Source organism: Marmota flaviventris, chromosome 2 (genome assembly GCF_047511675.1).
Source record: "Marmota flaviventris isolate mMarFla1 chromosome 2, mMarFla1.hap1, whole genome shotgun sequence".
Classification (NCBI taxonomy): Eukaryota; Metazoa; Chordata; class Mammalia; order Rodentia; family Sciuridae; genus Marmota; species Marmota flaviventris.
Genome location: NC_092499.1, coordinates 199,399,357 through 199,415,752, shown reverse-complemented (window position 1 = coordinate 199,415,752; position 16,396 = coordinate 199,399,357). Strand labels below are relative to the sequence as shown.

The 16,396-nt window shown below is 41.8% G+C and overlaps 1 protein-coding gene across 1 annotated transcript; it reads left to right on the top strand.

Moving 5' to 3' along the window:
* Positions 1–8,968: 8,968 nt before the first annotated feature.
* Wfdc11 (WAP four-disulfide core domain 11) lies at positions 8,969–11,409 on the top strand. Its single transcript, XM_071607442.1, has 4 exons — positions 8,969–8,978; positions 9,781–9,891; positions 10,770–10,909; positions 11,389–11,409. The coding sequence occupies exons 1-4, from the start codon at positions 8,969–8,971 to the stop codon at positions 11,407–11,409; spliced, it is 282 nt and encodes a 93-aa protein (XP_071463543.1).
* Positions 11,410–16,396: the final 4,987 nt, after the last annotated feature.

Genomic DNA, 16,396 nt, shown 5'->3' with positions numbered 1-16,396 from the left:
TTCAGAGAGACAGAATAACCTGCCAAAGTCACACAACTAGCAAGTGACAGAGTCAGGTTTTATAGCTGTGTCTGATAAGCCTACACATTAATCATGGCACTACACCTGTGTGAGCTTCCAACATCCCACGGCTCCTCTGACTTATCTCTGGACCAGCCAAGGTGAGGGTCAGGATGAGGGGAAATGGGCTGACCCATGCTCTGTTGGTGCAAATATAACCCACATCTTGTAAAAAGGAAAAATCTTGTAAAAAGACGAATCGTGTTTAATTCCATTTTTATTTATATTGTCTTTCCCAAGGAATAAAGAAATACTCAAGGAACTAGTTATTTGTGTAACTAATAATAGTGAAATGATTTATTACCAGGAGGAGAAACTAGAACCACCAAGATGCCCAATGACTGGTGATTAGTTATCAGAATAGTCTGTTGATCTATGAAGTTTTATAAAATATTTAGGACTATAAGAAAACATCTTACCTGTTAAAAATTTAAATATTTACAGGATTATCCACAATTTAAAAATAGATGTGCACAAGAAAAAAAAAAGACTCCGAGGATATATACATAAATATCACCACAGGGTAACAAATGAACAGTGATTTTGGAATTTCAAAAGTCGTCTTTATGGACCCATAAGGTTTATACACTAAGCTTGGATTGCTCACTAATTAGTATGAAAGCAAAAAGTGATGCTGCAAAGAAATATTTTTTTTTTTGTACAGAAAGACGTGAGACGAAGAGATGAGGGGCCCCACAAAGAGGTCAAGACCGAGCATACACTGTAAACTAAGAAGAGGGAAGGAATCGAGCTAGAGAAGAGAATGTTAGGGCAACCCGTAGGCTTTCCTTCTCTCTTCTTCTTCCTCCTCCTCAATCTAGCCAAGTAATTCTGGGGATGCCCCACACGCCAATCAGGACTTACCCAGAGCTCCCACAGTCAATGTGGACCCTCATGCTCCTCTGCTATCTCGTAAGAGCATCTGGAAAGAAGGCTTGTGGGATGGGAGTGGACCCAAGGGGCAGCCTGGCTTCCAGGTTCAGGAGAAACCAGGGGCTCCATCATCGGGCATACCTGGCCCAAGACTCACTTCCTTCCAAGTTCTCCATCTGCCACTTATTGGCCATGTGGACTTAGACAAGTTGCTTAAGTCTTCTGTGCCTCAGTTCCTGCATTTGCAAAAGATTAATCTAATAGTACTAAACTCAGGGTCTTTGAGAGTATCCATTAGCAATATTAAATATTTTATGCTTAGTGGATTTGGTACCAAACTGGGTGATTCTGGTACTTGCCTTGGCAGCACACATAACAAACTGGGTGATTCTGGATATTTCCTTGAGTGTTTCGTTGGTCTATTTGCCAAACTTTACACAGCACTCCCTTCCTATCAGTCATTAGCACTAAGCACTCAATGGATGATTCATGGAATCCCCCTCAAGAGCGCTGTAAGGACAGTGATGTTCCCCCCACTTTATGAATGAGGAAACGGATGCTCAGGGATGATTAGTGATTTGCCCAAAGTAAATAGGAGCCAGGATCTGAATCTGGTTTAACTCTTTTAACTCTCTGCGTACTGTGGCCCTTTCCAAGCCCTCTTGGAAAAGATCCTGTATCATTGGCTCAAAACCCACAAGATATTGGAGATACAGCAGTGTTAGGATGGTGCTAGCAACAGAGAAATGGATATAAAGCTGGACAGGACTTCAAAAGGCCATCCAACAACGTTATAGAAAAAGATATTCATTTTTTTGAAGCTATTGTAAATGGGGTAGTTTTCCTTATTTCCCTTTCAGAGGATTTGTTACTGATATACAGAAATGCCTTTACTTTATGGGTGTTGATTTTATATACTGCTACTTTGCTGAATTCATTTACTAGTTCTAAAAGTTTCCTGGTGGAACTTTTTGGATCTCCTAGGTATGGAATCATATTGCCAGATCAGATACAGCACTAATCACTAGGGTATATAAAGAACTCCAAAAGCTAAACACCAAAAAAACCAAATAACCCAATCAATAAATGGGCCAAGGACCTGAACAGACACTTCTCAGAAGATGATATACAGTCAATCAACAAATATATGAAAAAATGTTCATCATCTCCAGCAATTAGAGAAATGCAAATAAAAACTACTCTAAAATTTCATCTCACTCCAGTCAGAATGGCAGCTATTAAGATTACAAACAACAAAAAGTGTTAAAGAGGATGTGGGGAAAAGGCACACTGATACATTGCTGGTGGGACTGCAAACTGGTGCAGCCAATATGGAAATCAGTAGGGAGATTCCTTGGAAAACTGGGAATGGAATCACCATTTGACCCAGCTATCCCTCTCCTCGGTCTAAACCCAAAGGACTTAAAAACAGCATACTGGGGCAGGGGCTGTAGTTCAGTGGCAGAGCACCTGCCTCACACATGTGAGGCACTGAGTTTGATCCTCAGCACCACATAAAAATAAATAAATATATATTTTTTAAAAAAACAGCATACTACAAGGACACAGCCACATCAATGTTTATAGCAGCACAATTCACAATAGCTAAACTGTGGAACCAACCTAGATGCCCTTCAGTAGATGAATGCATAAAAAAATTGTGTTATATATATACAATGGAATATTACTCAGCAATAAAAGAATAAAATCATGGCATTTGCAGGTAAATGGGTGGAGTTGGAGAATATAATGCTAAGTGAAGTAAGCCAATCCCAAAAAAACAAATGCTGAATGTTTTCTCTGATATAAGGAGGCTGAATCATAGTGGGGTAGGAAAGGGGAGCATGGGAGGAATAGACGAACTCTAGATAGAGCAAAGAGGTGGGAGGTGAAGGGAGGGGGCAGAGGATTAGAAATGATGGTGGAATGAGATGGGCATCATTATCCAAAATAGATGTATGAAGATTTGAATGATGTGAATATACTTTGTATACAACCAGAGATATGAAAAATTGTGCTCCATATATGTAATATGAATTGTAATGCAACCCCCTGTCATATATAACAAATTAGAATTTAAAAATTAAAAAAAAAGAAAAAGAGGGGCTGGGGATGTGGCTCAAGTGGTAATACATTTGCCTGGCATGCGCGGGGCACTGGGTTCGATCCTCAGCACCACATAAAAATAAAAAATAAAGATGTTGTGTCTACTGAAAAATAAATATTAAAAAACTCTCTTTTCTCTCTCTCTCTGCTCTCTCTCTCTCTTTTTTCTCTCTCTCTCCCTTAAAAAAAAGAAAAAGAAAAAGATATTCATAGATCCTTTCTCTACTTCCACAGTCACCCAGACTGCTGTGAGCGTGTCTCAGGGGAGGAGAGTCCGGCAGGTTCACATCATTCCATCTCTGTCTACTTTGCCTGCAGCAAAATGAATTAAAAAACAAAAACAAAAACAAAAAAAAAACACTCCTTGAGTAGAAAACCAGGGTCAATGTTCTGTATGTCCCCAATTTATGATTTGGAACAGAACTCCCAGATCTGCCACAGCCAGAAGGATGATTACAATCTGAGTTGTTGGAATTCATTCTGCTCCTCACTCACCCTGAGTGCTTGGGTCCCACAGTCCTGCAGGTGAGGAAGAAGAGCTGCTGGCCATATAATCACACAGCACCTCCGGTTCAGACATCTTCAGAGGTATGTGGAGATGAAAGTTCTGGGCTGTAAGTGCAAGAGCCTGTGAAAGCTCTCATTTGGGGTTTGCTTCATTGGGCTCCCAGGGCACGCCATGTCCCCTCACGCCGGCACTGTTGATGGAATTGATTGTTGCTCTTGTTGTTAATTGTTTCAAGTAGAGAAACAGAGGAGGTTGGCACCGATGGGCACTGGGTGCCTCCACATTGCCACATGCTGAGAAGAGCACCACGTCATTTATTTACATAGTGCTCCCATGGAGAAGACCTCCCTTGAATCTAATTATGAATAAATCTCAGACCAACCCCAAGTCAGGAATGTTCAATTAAAAGAAAAGTTTGGCTGTATTCTTCAAAAAATGTAGACAGATATATTATCGGGTAAATTGATAAAACGGAATACTCATAGTAGATTAAATTATATTTTATCAGCATTTAAATGAAGGTGCTACTTATGCCATGATCATCAAGAGAATTACCTTTTTGTTAAGAAGTGATTACCCTTTTGTTACAGAAGCGATTAGAAATGAGAGCTATGAAAAATAAAATTTACTCTCAAATCATTCAGAAAAAAAAAAGATATGAGAGACAGAGAGGGAGACATAGAGACAGAAACGGAGAGGAAGCAACAGAGGTAAATCCTTAAAAATAGGTGAATCTGGGTAAATGGTCAATAGATGATGTTTGCACTATTCTTACTCTTGCAACTTTGAAGTTATTTCCAAAAAATAATTTTTTAAAATTTATTTATTTATTTTTTAAATTAAAGGCAATTCATTTAAAGTTTCAAGTGGCTCAAAATTTATTGTTATTTTTTATAATCTTTCTTATATGCCAAGAGGAAAATGAATTTAGCTCATCTCAAAAGTTTTGCACCTTAAATAAATAAATACATTCTGTATATAAAATTTTGCACATTGCAAATTCCCAATTTTGAGATTTGAAGGGATCTCAATGAATGCATGTAGTACATGTAGGTTTTCTTCTGCTTGGTTGAAAATGTTGAAGCAAAAATAAAGACTTTTTTGGAAATGGTTCACTTGCAGGGAAAGGTTCCATGATGCCTTCCATGACTACATAATATCCAGACTTCTCTTTTGTATTGACTTCTCCTTGCATCTGCGTCTTCTATCTTCCTTCAGGAGAGGAAAGAAACAGCTGGGAATAAGAGAGTAGTAAAGAAGGGCTGGGACTTTAAAAAAAAAAAAAAAACACTTAGGGCTAAGGCTGCAGCTCAGTAGCAGAGGGCTTGCCTAGCATGTGGGAGGCACTGGGTTCTATCCTCAGCACCATGTAAAAATAAATAAAGACATTCTGTCCCCATCTACAACTATAACAAAATTAAAAACCAAACCAAACCATGCTTAACCTCCTTCTTTCAAGCCCCAGCTCCACCATGAGCTGCTTAAAACAAGAGGCAGCATTTATTCTGCATACACTGTGTTTACTTTGCAGATCCCACACCCTTTCCTAGTTCATTCTGTTCTTCTTCACACCAATATCCATATGATACACTGGGTATTTCTTTTCTGTATCTTCTTTACTCCCAGTTCCTCTGCTAGAAGTGAGCTCAGTGAGAGGAGGGTTTACAGCTGTACCCTCAGTCCTTGTAATAGTTCCTAGATTACAGCAGTCACTTTACATAAATCCTTGTAGGTTGAATGAATTTAGGCTGGATAAATGAAGGTAGAACCTTACTCAATTGTAAGAATTTATTTCAAGTAGATTAAATAAATAATTGATAAAAAAATTTTGAAGTCCACAACAAAGTCAATGAGATTTAATAACCTTTACCCTTCTGCGGGCAGAAAAAGAAGTCTAAGTTTAATAATAATAACCAACATTTATTTTGCAAGTACTGTGAGCCAGGCCCTATGCCAAGTGCTTTGTGTATTCAACATTTGCAATGTGGGCATTAATAGAACTCACATTGTAGATGGAGAAACTGTTATGTCAATCGCATAGCTTCTGTTGATTTAAATGTATTAGGGTTGAGAATCAAGCCCAGGCCCCTCGGACCCCAGTGCCCATGTCTAGACAGCACCAACAATCTTCAGTACGGTGGCGAAGGGGAGAGAATTTCAGGGAATATCTGTCATCTTTCTTTGCCATAGTTTAAATAGGGGTTGTCCTCAAAATTCATGTTGCATCTTAATTGCTCGATGTGGCAGTGTTAGAAAGTGAGGCCTCGTGGAAGGGGTTTGCGTCATGGGGGCAGAGCCCTCAGGAATGATCAATGCTTTTTCCATGGACATGGGGAAGCTATCATGAGAGTTTCTCTTTTCTTCTCTCTTCCTCATGTACCCATTTGCTGTCTGCCATGAGGTTCTCAACAGAAGCCAAGCAGACGCTGGCTCTGGGCTCTGGATTTCCCAGCTTCCATGCCCATGAACCACAAAAATTTATTTTCTTTCTAAACCACCCAGTGTCAGGTATTCTGTATTAGTAACAGAAAACAGATTAAAACAGAAAATTGAAAACAAGAAGTAGAGATGCAAATGAATCACCAAACTTGAATTATGAAGAAATAGAAAACATGAACTGACAAACAATAAACCACGAGACTGAATCAGAAATGGAAAGTCTTCCAACAAAGACGAGCCCAGGATTGATCTCTTCACTGCAGAATTCTACCAAATGTTTAAAGAACTAATATCAGTTTTTCTCAAACTACTCAAAAAGATTGAAGAGGAGGAAACTCTTCCAAACTCCTTCTGAGGTCAGCATTGCATTGATACCAAAACCAGATAAAGACATAACAAAACAAGAAAACCATAGGTCAAAATCCCTGATGAAATAGAAACAAAAACGCTCAACCAAATACTAGCACACTGAATTTAGTGGCACATTAAGAAGATCATTCATTATGAATAAGGGGGATTCCTCCTGCAATACAAGGATGGTTTGGCATATGCGAATCAATAAATTTCATAAACCACATTAACAATTTCATGCACAAAAACCATATGTTCATCCTAATAATTGCAGAAAAAGCATTTAATACAATTGTGAAAAACAACATATTAGGTGTAGAAGGAACGTTCCTCAACAAAATAAAGACTATATATGAAAAACTCACAGATAATAATTGAATGGGGAAATATTATAAGCGTTTCCTCTATGTTCTGGAACAAGACAAATGTGCCCACTTTTACCACCTGCTACTGGAAATCCTAGCCAGATCAATTAGGCAAGAGAAAGAAATACAGGGTGTGCACACTGGAACAGAGAGGGTCAAATTTTCTGTGGGCAGATGACATGATCTTATACACAGAAAACCTTAAAGACTCCACATAAAAAAGTCATTGGAATTAATAAATTCAGTGAAGTTGTAGGGTACAAAACCAACACATAGAATTCAGTGGCATATCTATATGCTAATAGTAAACTATCTGAAAGAGAAATCAAGAGGACAATTCCTTTTACAATAACTACAAAAAATTAAAATATTCAGCAATAAATTTAGACAAAGATGTGAAAAATCTCCACAACAGAAACTGCAAAACATTGATGAAAGAAATCAAGGAGAATATAAATAAATGAAAAGTTATCCTCAAGAATTAATATTCACTGTTGTTAATAAATATTTTAACAATAATATTATTATTATCCAGACTATCCAAAGTGATCTACAGGTTCAAGGCAATCCCATCAGAATATCAATGTTATTCTTCACAAACTTAGAAAAAATAATCCTGAAATTTGTGTAGAGCCACAGAAGACTCTGAATCACCTGGGTGATCTTGAACACAATGGAGAGATCTTACTATCAGACCTCAAAATATACCACAGAATTATAATAATCAAAACAGCATGGTGTTGTCATAAAAACAGACATATCCATGGAGAGAGCCCATGCATTTATAGCCAACTGTTTTTTGATAAAAGATTCAAGGACCCACAATGGAGAAAGAACAGTCTCTTCAATGAGTAGTGCTCTGAAAAATGGATGTCCACATGAAAAACGATGAACTGAGATCCCTATGTCTTAGTTGTTGATAGACTTTTAAAATTTTTTTATTCATATGTGGTTCTGAGAATCAAACCCAGTGCCTCACACATGCCAGGCAAGTGTGCTACTGCTGAGCCAGGGCTCCAGCCCCCGAGATCCCTATCTCTTACCAGCCACAAATATAAACTCCAAAGACATTAAAGGCTTAAAAATAAGATATAAAACTATGAGAAGAAAAATATAAGGGAAGGGCTGGGGATGTGGCTCAAGCAGTAGCGCGCTCGCCTGGCATGCGTGTGGCCCGGGTTCGATCCTCAGCACCACATACAAACAAAGATGTTGTGTCCGCCGAAAACTGAAAAATAAATATTAAAAAATTAATTCTCTCTCTCTCTCTCTCTCTCTCTCTCTCTTAAAAAAAAAAAGAAAATATAAGGAAAATTATTGGGTCATTGGCCCCAGGCAGTTATTTTTTGGTTAGGAGCCCAGATACACAGATAAAAATAACAGAAATTGACAAATACCATATCAAACCAAAAAGTTTCTGCACAGCAAAGGAGCAATCAACACAACGAAGAGATAACCTACAGAACGGGAGAAAATATTTACAAACTATATACCTAAGCAACCAAGAAAATCTCAACAGCAAAACAAACAAACAAAAATAACCCAGTTTTAAAAGAGGTTAAAATATGAATAGACATACCTTAAAAGAAGATATAAAAATGGCCAAGAGATGTATGAAAAACTGCTCAACATCACTAATCACTAAGGAAACTGAAATAAAAACCATGGTGAGATACCATCATATCCCAGGGAGAGTGGCTATTATCAAAAAGACAAAGTAAAAATAACGATCTAGTGAATATGTTGACAAAGAGGAAATGCACACACTGTTGGTGCAAATGTAAATTAGTAGAGCAATGATAGAGAACAGTATGGAGGTTCCTGAAAAAACTAGAAACAAAACTATGATACAATCTGCAATCCCACCCCTGGGTACATCCCCAAAGAAAGTGAAATCAGTATGTTGGAAGGACACCTGCATTTCCATGTTTGTTGCAGTATTATTCACAATATTCAAAATAAAAGTCCTGGCAGTTGAATGGATAAAGAAAACATTTTATATATATTTACATATATATGTAAGCTATGAAGATGATGTTTCCCAGATATATATATATATATCTCCAGTGGAATACTATTAGCCATAAAATGCATGAAATCCTGTCATTTGGACTTGGAGGACATTATGTTATGTGAAATAAGTGAGGGACAGATAGACAAACACCTCACAATCTTACTCATAAGTGAAATCCCAAGAGTTGATACCATCGAGGTTGAGAGTAGAACAGTGTTTAGCAGACGCCGAGGAGAAGGGAAAGGAGTCGAGATGGGGAGAGGTTGGTCAGTGGGTACAAAATGGTTGTTTGAGGAGAAGGAAGAGGGCTGGTGTTCTTGGGCCCAGCAGGGTGCATACAATGAACAATAATTCATTACATATCTCAAAATAGAAGAGAGGGATCTGAATGCACTCACTATAAAGAAATGGAGGTCTGAGGTGATGGATATGCTGATTACTAGAGTTGATGATTATCCAGTGGGTTCATGAATCAAACGTATCTTGTACCTCATGACTACGTACAACTCTGTGTCCATAAAAGTAAAAAGATACACTGAAGAAAGGTTAAATAAAAACAAGAGGGAATTCACCAGACTACACTGCCTTACAAGAAGTGTCAAAGGGAGTCTTTAAGTTGAAATGAAAAAAAAAATGGCATGTGATTTCCATTTTATAAAACGATTCATATACCTATCTATGCACATACAAAAAATGAAATACCATATGCCCAAACAGTAAGTTACTAGAAACATCTCACTTTCTTTTTTGTGCGTTTTATATTTTAAGTATTTTGTAAGACGAGTCTGAATTATCTTTTAATCAAGGGAAGGCAACACATTTAAAAAATATTTTACTCAGGAAAAAGGAAAGCATGCTGTGAGATGAAAAGATGGCGTGGGGCAAAGGCGGCTCTCCACTAAGGTGTGAGTCTGTGGTGGGTGGTAGAGGGCGAGGGAGGACACCCATAAGATAAAGTGTGAAGAAAGTCTATGAGCACTTTCTCTTTATCCACCCTTTACCTCCCTCTCTTTACCTCTTGATCTCTAGCATCAACTGGGAAGGAAAATAAATCTCCCTCGCAGCACATTCTGCTCACGTGGTCAGCATCATGAAGTCCCGGATACCCCTGTACTTGACATTCCTCTGTGTGGTGCTGCTGTCCGTGCTGGGAGAAATGAAGTCAAAACATGATGGTAGGTGGTGAGACTGCGTTGGGAACAGAAGGAGAGGGCAGTGCTCATTCCTGAGCAAGTGAAGGGGCATCACGTCTGGTGGATCTGACTCAGGACCCACTTCCCAGAATCACCCGCTGGAGAATCACTTTTATACGCACAGAGATCCAAGACATTCCCAAGCTGAGGTCCTTTGGTGTTCCCTCTTCCCACCTTGAAAATAGCAATGAGCATCTTTCAACGTTATACAAATTCTGTAAGCTATGGAGATGATGATTCCCAACGTCTTTGAGGTTGGGTGACGATACAAAGCTGTTCTACTTTCCATAGTTCCATAAGCTCTTGCCCTAATAAGTTCACTCTGATGAGGACCAAATGGGCATGTAATGTATACACACCTTTCAGAATGTGACAAGATGGCAAAAAGGCACGAGAATAAAATGAAATCACTGGAGAGACTAAGAAAATTTACCAAGAGAGATAAGAATTTGGAGAGAGACCGAGTTCTGAAAGGCAGAGTCAGCAAGGAAGAGAAGGAGGGAGAAAGTCGGGTCTCTGCTCTGCCAGCCAGACCCTGAAATCTCCTGTTAAGTTAGCACAGATTTCACGGGAGGAGGCATGAATGCTGGGGTTTGTGGAGTCTGGTCTCCAGGAGGCTCAAAGAGGGCCCAGGACCTGCAACACTGGTGGGACCTGGGGGAGGGGACAGCGTGGTCCATGAAGAGGCAGCTCTGAGTGGGAGCTGAGGAGGCTCAGAAAGGGAATTTTCTTTTTAGGCAGATAGATACCTTGCTGGGGGCTGGGGGCAAAGATTCTAGAAGGAGCAGTGTATGGAGGGTTTCTTCTCCTAGGTCTGGCAATGACACAGCCTTACCCACCTCTTTAAGTTCCACTTTCAGGAGATGACCTGCTGGTCGAGGAGTGCTCAGGAGAGCCAAACATAGTAGACTGTGCCCAGAAGTGCTCAAGGACCTTCAAATGTGCACAAAAAAACCACGTGTGCTGCTGGACCTACTGTGGTAACCTCTGCTGGGAAAAAGTGAGTTGGGAGATGCGTGGCTGGGTCTGTGCCTTCACCCACGACCGCCCTCTCTTTAGAGCCCATGATTCCCAAACAGATGACTGGAGTTTCCCAAACCCAAGACACAAAAATAGTAGGAGACAAAAGTCCCCGAAACCTGGAAAGCAGTTCACTGGCAAATACAAAGTGTGAAGAAAGAGCTGAGAGCCCACAGCCTCTTTCCTTATATAATCAATGTCTGTACAGGGCTCTTCCGCTTTGCTAGTCCAGCTTTCTGACCGCTGCCTCCGCAGTCAGACTTTCTGTGGGCCCCTTTGGCTTAGCCAGGCCCAAAGGTCCCTACCCTTCACCTGGTCCAGGGTGGACAGTTTCTGTTGTTACATTAAGATATTCCTGCCTGTCGGCTGGCAGGTGTGGGCACAGTCAAGCCTGGGGATTAATGCTTGTTTCTCAGAGTTTCTTGGCTTCTGTCTAAATTTTTTCTCTTTCTCTTACAGGAAAACCTTGAAAACCTGTGAGAATCTGAACTTCCCACTGGCCCACCACCTATGTCCACTGGGAGATGTTTAAGAGAACCCAGGGCAGTGTTGTGGGACCGTGGGACTGCTGAGCTCTTCTTACTGAGAAGTGAGCCGGAGGAAACCTTTGATAAATATACACATTTACCAAGAGTGGGGATTTTTTTTCCTTCCCCCTTCATCCTACTAACTCTAACTACCTTTATTATAATCCCCAAAATTGTTTCCACCCCACAATGTACAAAAGCTTACAATTTTTTTGCCACCCCATTTAATAATCTTAGAACTGATAAACGAATCTCCTGGGCTTCTTAGAATAAAAGTTTATTTCTCACTTGCCATTTCAACATGGGGAATTGACAAGCAGGCCTTTCATTGAGTTTTTTGGAGAGCAGGTCTCTGGTAAATGCTTCATGGAGGTTTGTGTTAACAGTTCTGAAACAACTTTACATGTAAACAAGATCAAACAAGCAAGTAAATAACTGGGAGATAATAAGAGTCAGGTTTCTAACTGTTGGTAAAAATAAATTATAAACAAGTCTACGTCAGACTTGCCTTGGTGCTAAACCAGCCCGGGTGGCATCAGGCTCTGTGCTGTTCCTGGAAGCCCCAGTCACTAGGCCAGCACCTGTGGACCTTGCCTCCAGGCCCCCCAAGCAGAGGCAGCCCCTAGGCTCACCTGGTGTGCCCAGATAGCTCCCATGGCTAGGCCAGTGCACTCCACCGAGCCTCCGGGCCCATCCTATTTTTACAAGATTTAACCAGTCGTCCACAATGTGGTCAGACAGTGGTGCACCACCACCAAAAGCCAATCGAGAACACGGACGCCTTCTTTCTCTACAATAACGTCACGGGCTGCTTCACATCCTCTTACTGTTGTGGTAACACCGTTCTTCTTAAGTTCCCCTATGAATTTGTGTAAGGTCGCCTTGCTTGGACTGGTGTCATAAGGAACCTCGTGTTCCAGTACGTGACTTCCACAGGAGCAGGGCAGTTCATCTGAGCCTTGTTAATTAGTTAAAAAAAAAAATACTCAATGAAGGATTTTTTAAAACCTTCTGAATACAGAAATGATGCAAAGTAACTGAAGTCTACTTCAACAGACTCCTCTAGATATCTCCAGAGCTTTGAGTCTGAAGTTGGGAGGAATGGGGAATGAGAAGAACTACCAACAGGAAGCAGCAATTCTTTAATCCAGGAATACTCAGGCCATAGAAAGGAAGGTACCAAGGCCTACTCTGCCCAGGTCAGAACTCTTAAAGGTGCCCTGTGGATTTCAATTCAATGTTTCTGTGTCCAGGTCAACACAACATGGGGGCTTCTTGGTGGAGTAGAAATGAATTTCTGCGGTTCACGTGTCTGCATAGAGGTAGCGCTGTGCCTGCGGGACTCTCCACTCTTCTGAAACTCCAGAAACATGTGACCAAGAGCACCACAGAGTGAGGAATAGCCTACTCCTACAGCAGGTCCCAAAGGCAGAGCAGTGTGGCTGCAGAGAGCAGGTGGGGGTGGTCATCTTGGGTGGTAGCAATGCAGGTGGTATCGATGTCACCAGACTACCATGCAGTGAATAGAATCCTTGAATCAACATGTTAAGGGGCAACCTTACCCAGCAAAACCAATTCAGAATGATTTCAGAAATCAGAAGTTTAATGCACTATGACTTAGAGTCTGGCTTCCCCATTTTACCACCCCTCTCTGAAGATTTTCAAGAAGAGAATTCTTCCCAAAACAGTGGATATGTTAACTGATGGGTATTCTTTTAAAAATATTTTTTTTGGTTGTAGATAGATCCAATACTTTTATTTTATTTATTTATTTTTATGTGATGCTGAGGATCAAACCCAGTGCCTCACACATGCTAGGCAAGCACTCTGCCACTGAGCCACCACCCCAGATCAGATGGGTATACTTTTTAAAAATGTAACTTTACAGTTTCAGAGTTAGGAACAACTTCATCTGGAGAGAAGATTGTTCTTGAATGCTACGTGAAGTATATATTCTAATGGTATTTTGTCTATACACTTTTCTTTTTACCATTATTTTTATTTGTTCTCCTTAGCTGTACATGACAGCAGAATGCATTTCAATTCATTGTACACAAATGGAGCACAACATTTCAATTCTTTGGTTATTCAGAAACGTGTGACCAAGAACGTCATTCATTCAATCAATCATATATGTACCTGGGGTAGTGATGTCCATCTCTTTCCACCATCTTTCCTACCCGATAACCTCTCACCACCCTCCCCTTTGCCCAATCCAAAGTTCCTCCATTCTTCCTATGCCCCATCCCCATCATAGATCAGCATCCACTAATCAGAGAAAATATTTGGCCTTTAGTTTTTGGGGATTGGCTAACTTCACTTAGCATAATATTCTACAACTCCATCCATTTTTCTGCAAATGCCATAATTTTATTCTCGTTTAATGCTAAGTAATAGTCCATTGTGTATATACCACAGTTTTTTTAATCCATTCATCTATTGATGGGCATCTAGTTTGATTCCACAGTTTAGCTATTGTGAATTCAGCTGCTATAGTATGCTGATTTTAAGTTCTTTGGGTGTAGACCGAGGAGTGGGATAGCTGGGTCAAGTGGTTCCGTTTCAAGTTTTCTGTGGAATCTCCATACTGCTTTCCAAAGTGGTTGTACCAATTTGCAGTCCCACCAGCAATATATGAGTGTATCTTTTTTCCCACATCCTCACCAACACTTATTATTGCTTGTATTCTTGGTAACTGCCATTCTGACTGTGGCGAAATGGAATCTTAGAGTAGTTTTGATTTGCATTTCTCTAATTACTAAAGATGTTGAACAGTTTTTTATATATTTGTTGATTGCTTATATATCTTCTTCTCACAGTGTCTGTTCAGTTCCTTAGTTCATAATTGATTGGGTAGTTTGTTTTTTTTTTGGTATCATCTTTTCGGTTCTTTATATATCCTGGAGATTAGTGCTGTATCTGATGTGTGTGGTAAAAATTTGCTCCTATACTGTAGGCTCTCTCTTCACCTCAATGATTGTTTCTTTTGCTGAGAAGAAGCTTTTTAGTTTGAATCCATCCCATTTATTTATTTATTTAGTTAGTTAGTTAGTTTTGAGAGAGAGAGAGAATTTTTTAATATTTATTTTTCAGTTTTTGGTGGACACAACATCTTTATTTTATTTTTATGTGGTGCTGAGGATTGAACCCAGCACCCGTGCATGCCAGGAGAGCGCATTACCACTTGAGCCACATACCCAGCCCTAGAGGTTTAATCTCATTGTGTTCCATATGGATTTCCCCTTTTCCCAGCACCATTTGTTGAAGAGGCTATCCTTTCTCCAATGTATGCTTTTGTCTGATGCACTTTTCTCAGTCGTTGGTACTGTGTTCAAGACTAAACCCATCCCTTGCATTTCAAATGACTTACTGTTGTGCATGAATTAGGCAGCCTGGGTTTGGAAGGAGGCAGACTGCTACCAGAGGTAGGAGTAGGACACACCTTGCTGGTGATGGTGTTGGTAACACCCATCTGTGAATTTCAGGTGCAGGTGTGTGAGGAGAAGAAGATCCTTCTAGAATCTTTTCATTTAATCACATAGAGAAAGGAGCAGATCTGGGGCACAGGAAAACAAAAACGCAAAGCCGTGGCAACCTTGGTCTCCAACAGACCCCTCTGGCTCTTCTGCAGGCCGGAACATCTAGAGACCAGAGCCTGACAGACTCCCATTGGCTTCCTCCTCTGCCTCCACGAGATTCTGGTCTCCAGGAGTCCTACGTCCTCGCTCCCATGCTCTACTTAACCTGGGGACACACAGATGCTTCCACCTGAGGCAGAGCACAGCCATGACCAGGAAGGAGTGACTCCTTCCACAACCAGCACCTGGGTACAGCCTCTGGTCTGGGGCACTGAGGGGTGTCCCGAGGGCTGCCTCCCATACTAGTCAGGTCCATCTCCCTGGTCCTGAGCCAGTGAGAGGGAATGGTCAGCCTAGCACTTCCCTCACCCCTTGGCCTGGAAAGGTGCTTGGAAAGTGAGGCTGTGGGAGGGAGACAAAGCAGGTCTTACTGCCCAGCAACTTCAGTGACGTCTGTCTTGGTGGTTGGTCATGCATCTTTGCTGAGGTCCCCTTGTCCAAGAGCAGCCCTTGTCAGAGGTGGAGATGAGCCTGAAATACCTGGGGCCCCGTGAGCTTATGAGGCAGGTCAGGGGCTCTGGTCGGGGGGAGTTTTCCCCCTCTGCCCCTCTACTTGGAGCAGCCCAGCAACCAGCACTGGGCTGGAGCCTCGGGCGGCCCAGCTGCCCTGGGCAGGGCCGGCCTGCCTGCCTGAGGTCTCTTCACATCTGAGGCCATGCCCCAGGTGGCTGCATGTCACCCAGCCCTGGATCCAGCCCCAGGATCCTTCACAGGAACGGTGACTTCACCCAGGAGCAGAGACTGTCCCCCAGGGATGGATTTCCACTAACAGTAGGATCCAGGCAGGAGCCCTGGACACCTGTGCCAGCTAACCCTGAACCTCAGCATGGACCACCTCTCCCACCACCTTGGGTTCCTCTGGATCAAAAGAGAACAAGAGCACACAGGAAGGGGTTTGGGGTCAGTAAGGAATATTCAGGAAGCAGAGGGCCTGGAGCCTCAGATCCCAGCCCGAGGTCGGGCTCCGTCACAGGAGTGGCCGTGTAGGTGGGGGCGGGTACTGTGAGGAGAGGTTGCTGCAGGCCCTCCTGTCTCAGAGGACGCGTGGAAGTGAGCAGAAAGGCCGTCCAGACCAGACGTCCTCTCTAGGCACCGCGTAGCCCCTCAGTCTCTGAGTCTCCGGGACTCACTGTCCTCATTGGAAAGAAACCCTGATCTGAACTTGAGAAGGAGATGGGGGAAGTGGGGCCGGGATGGGCCAGGAAAGCCGCTTGGGGCCCTCCCAGGCCCAGGCTCTCCCTCCACCTCTGATCTTCACCAGGTCCTCGGCTCCAGGTGAGCCGTGTTCTCCTTAGCACTGGG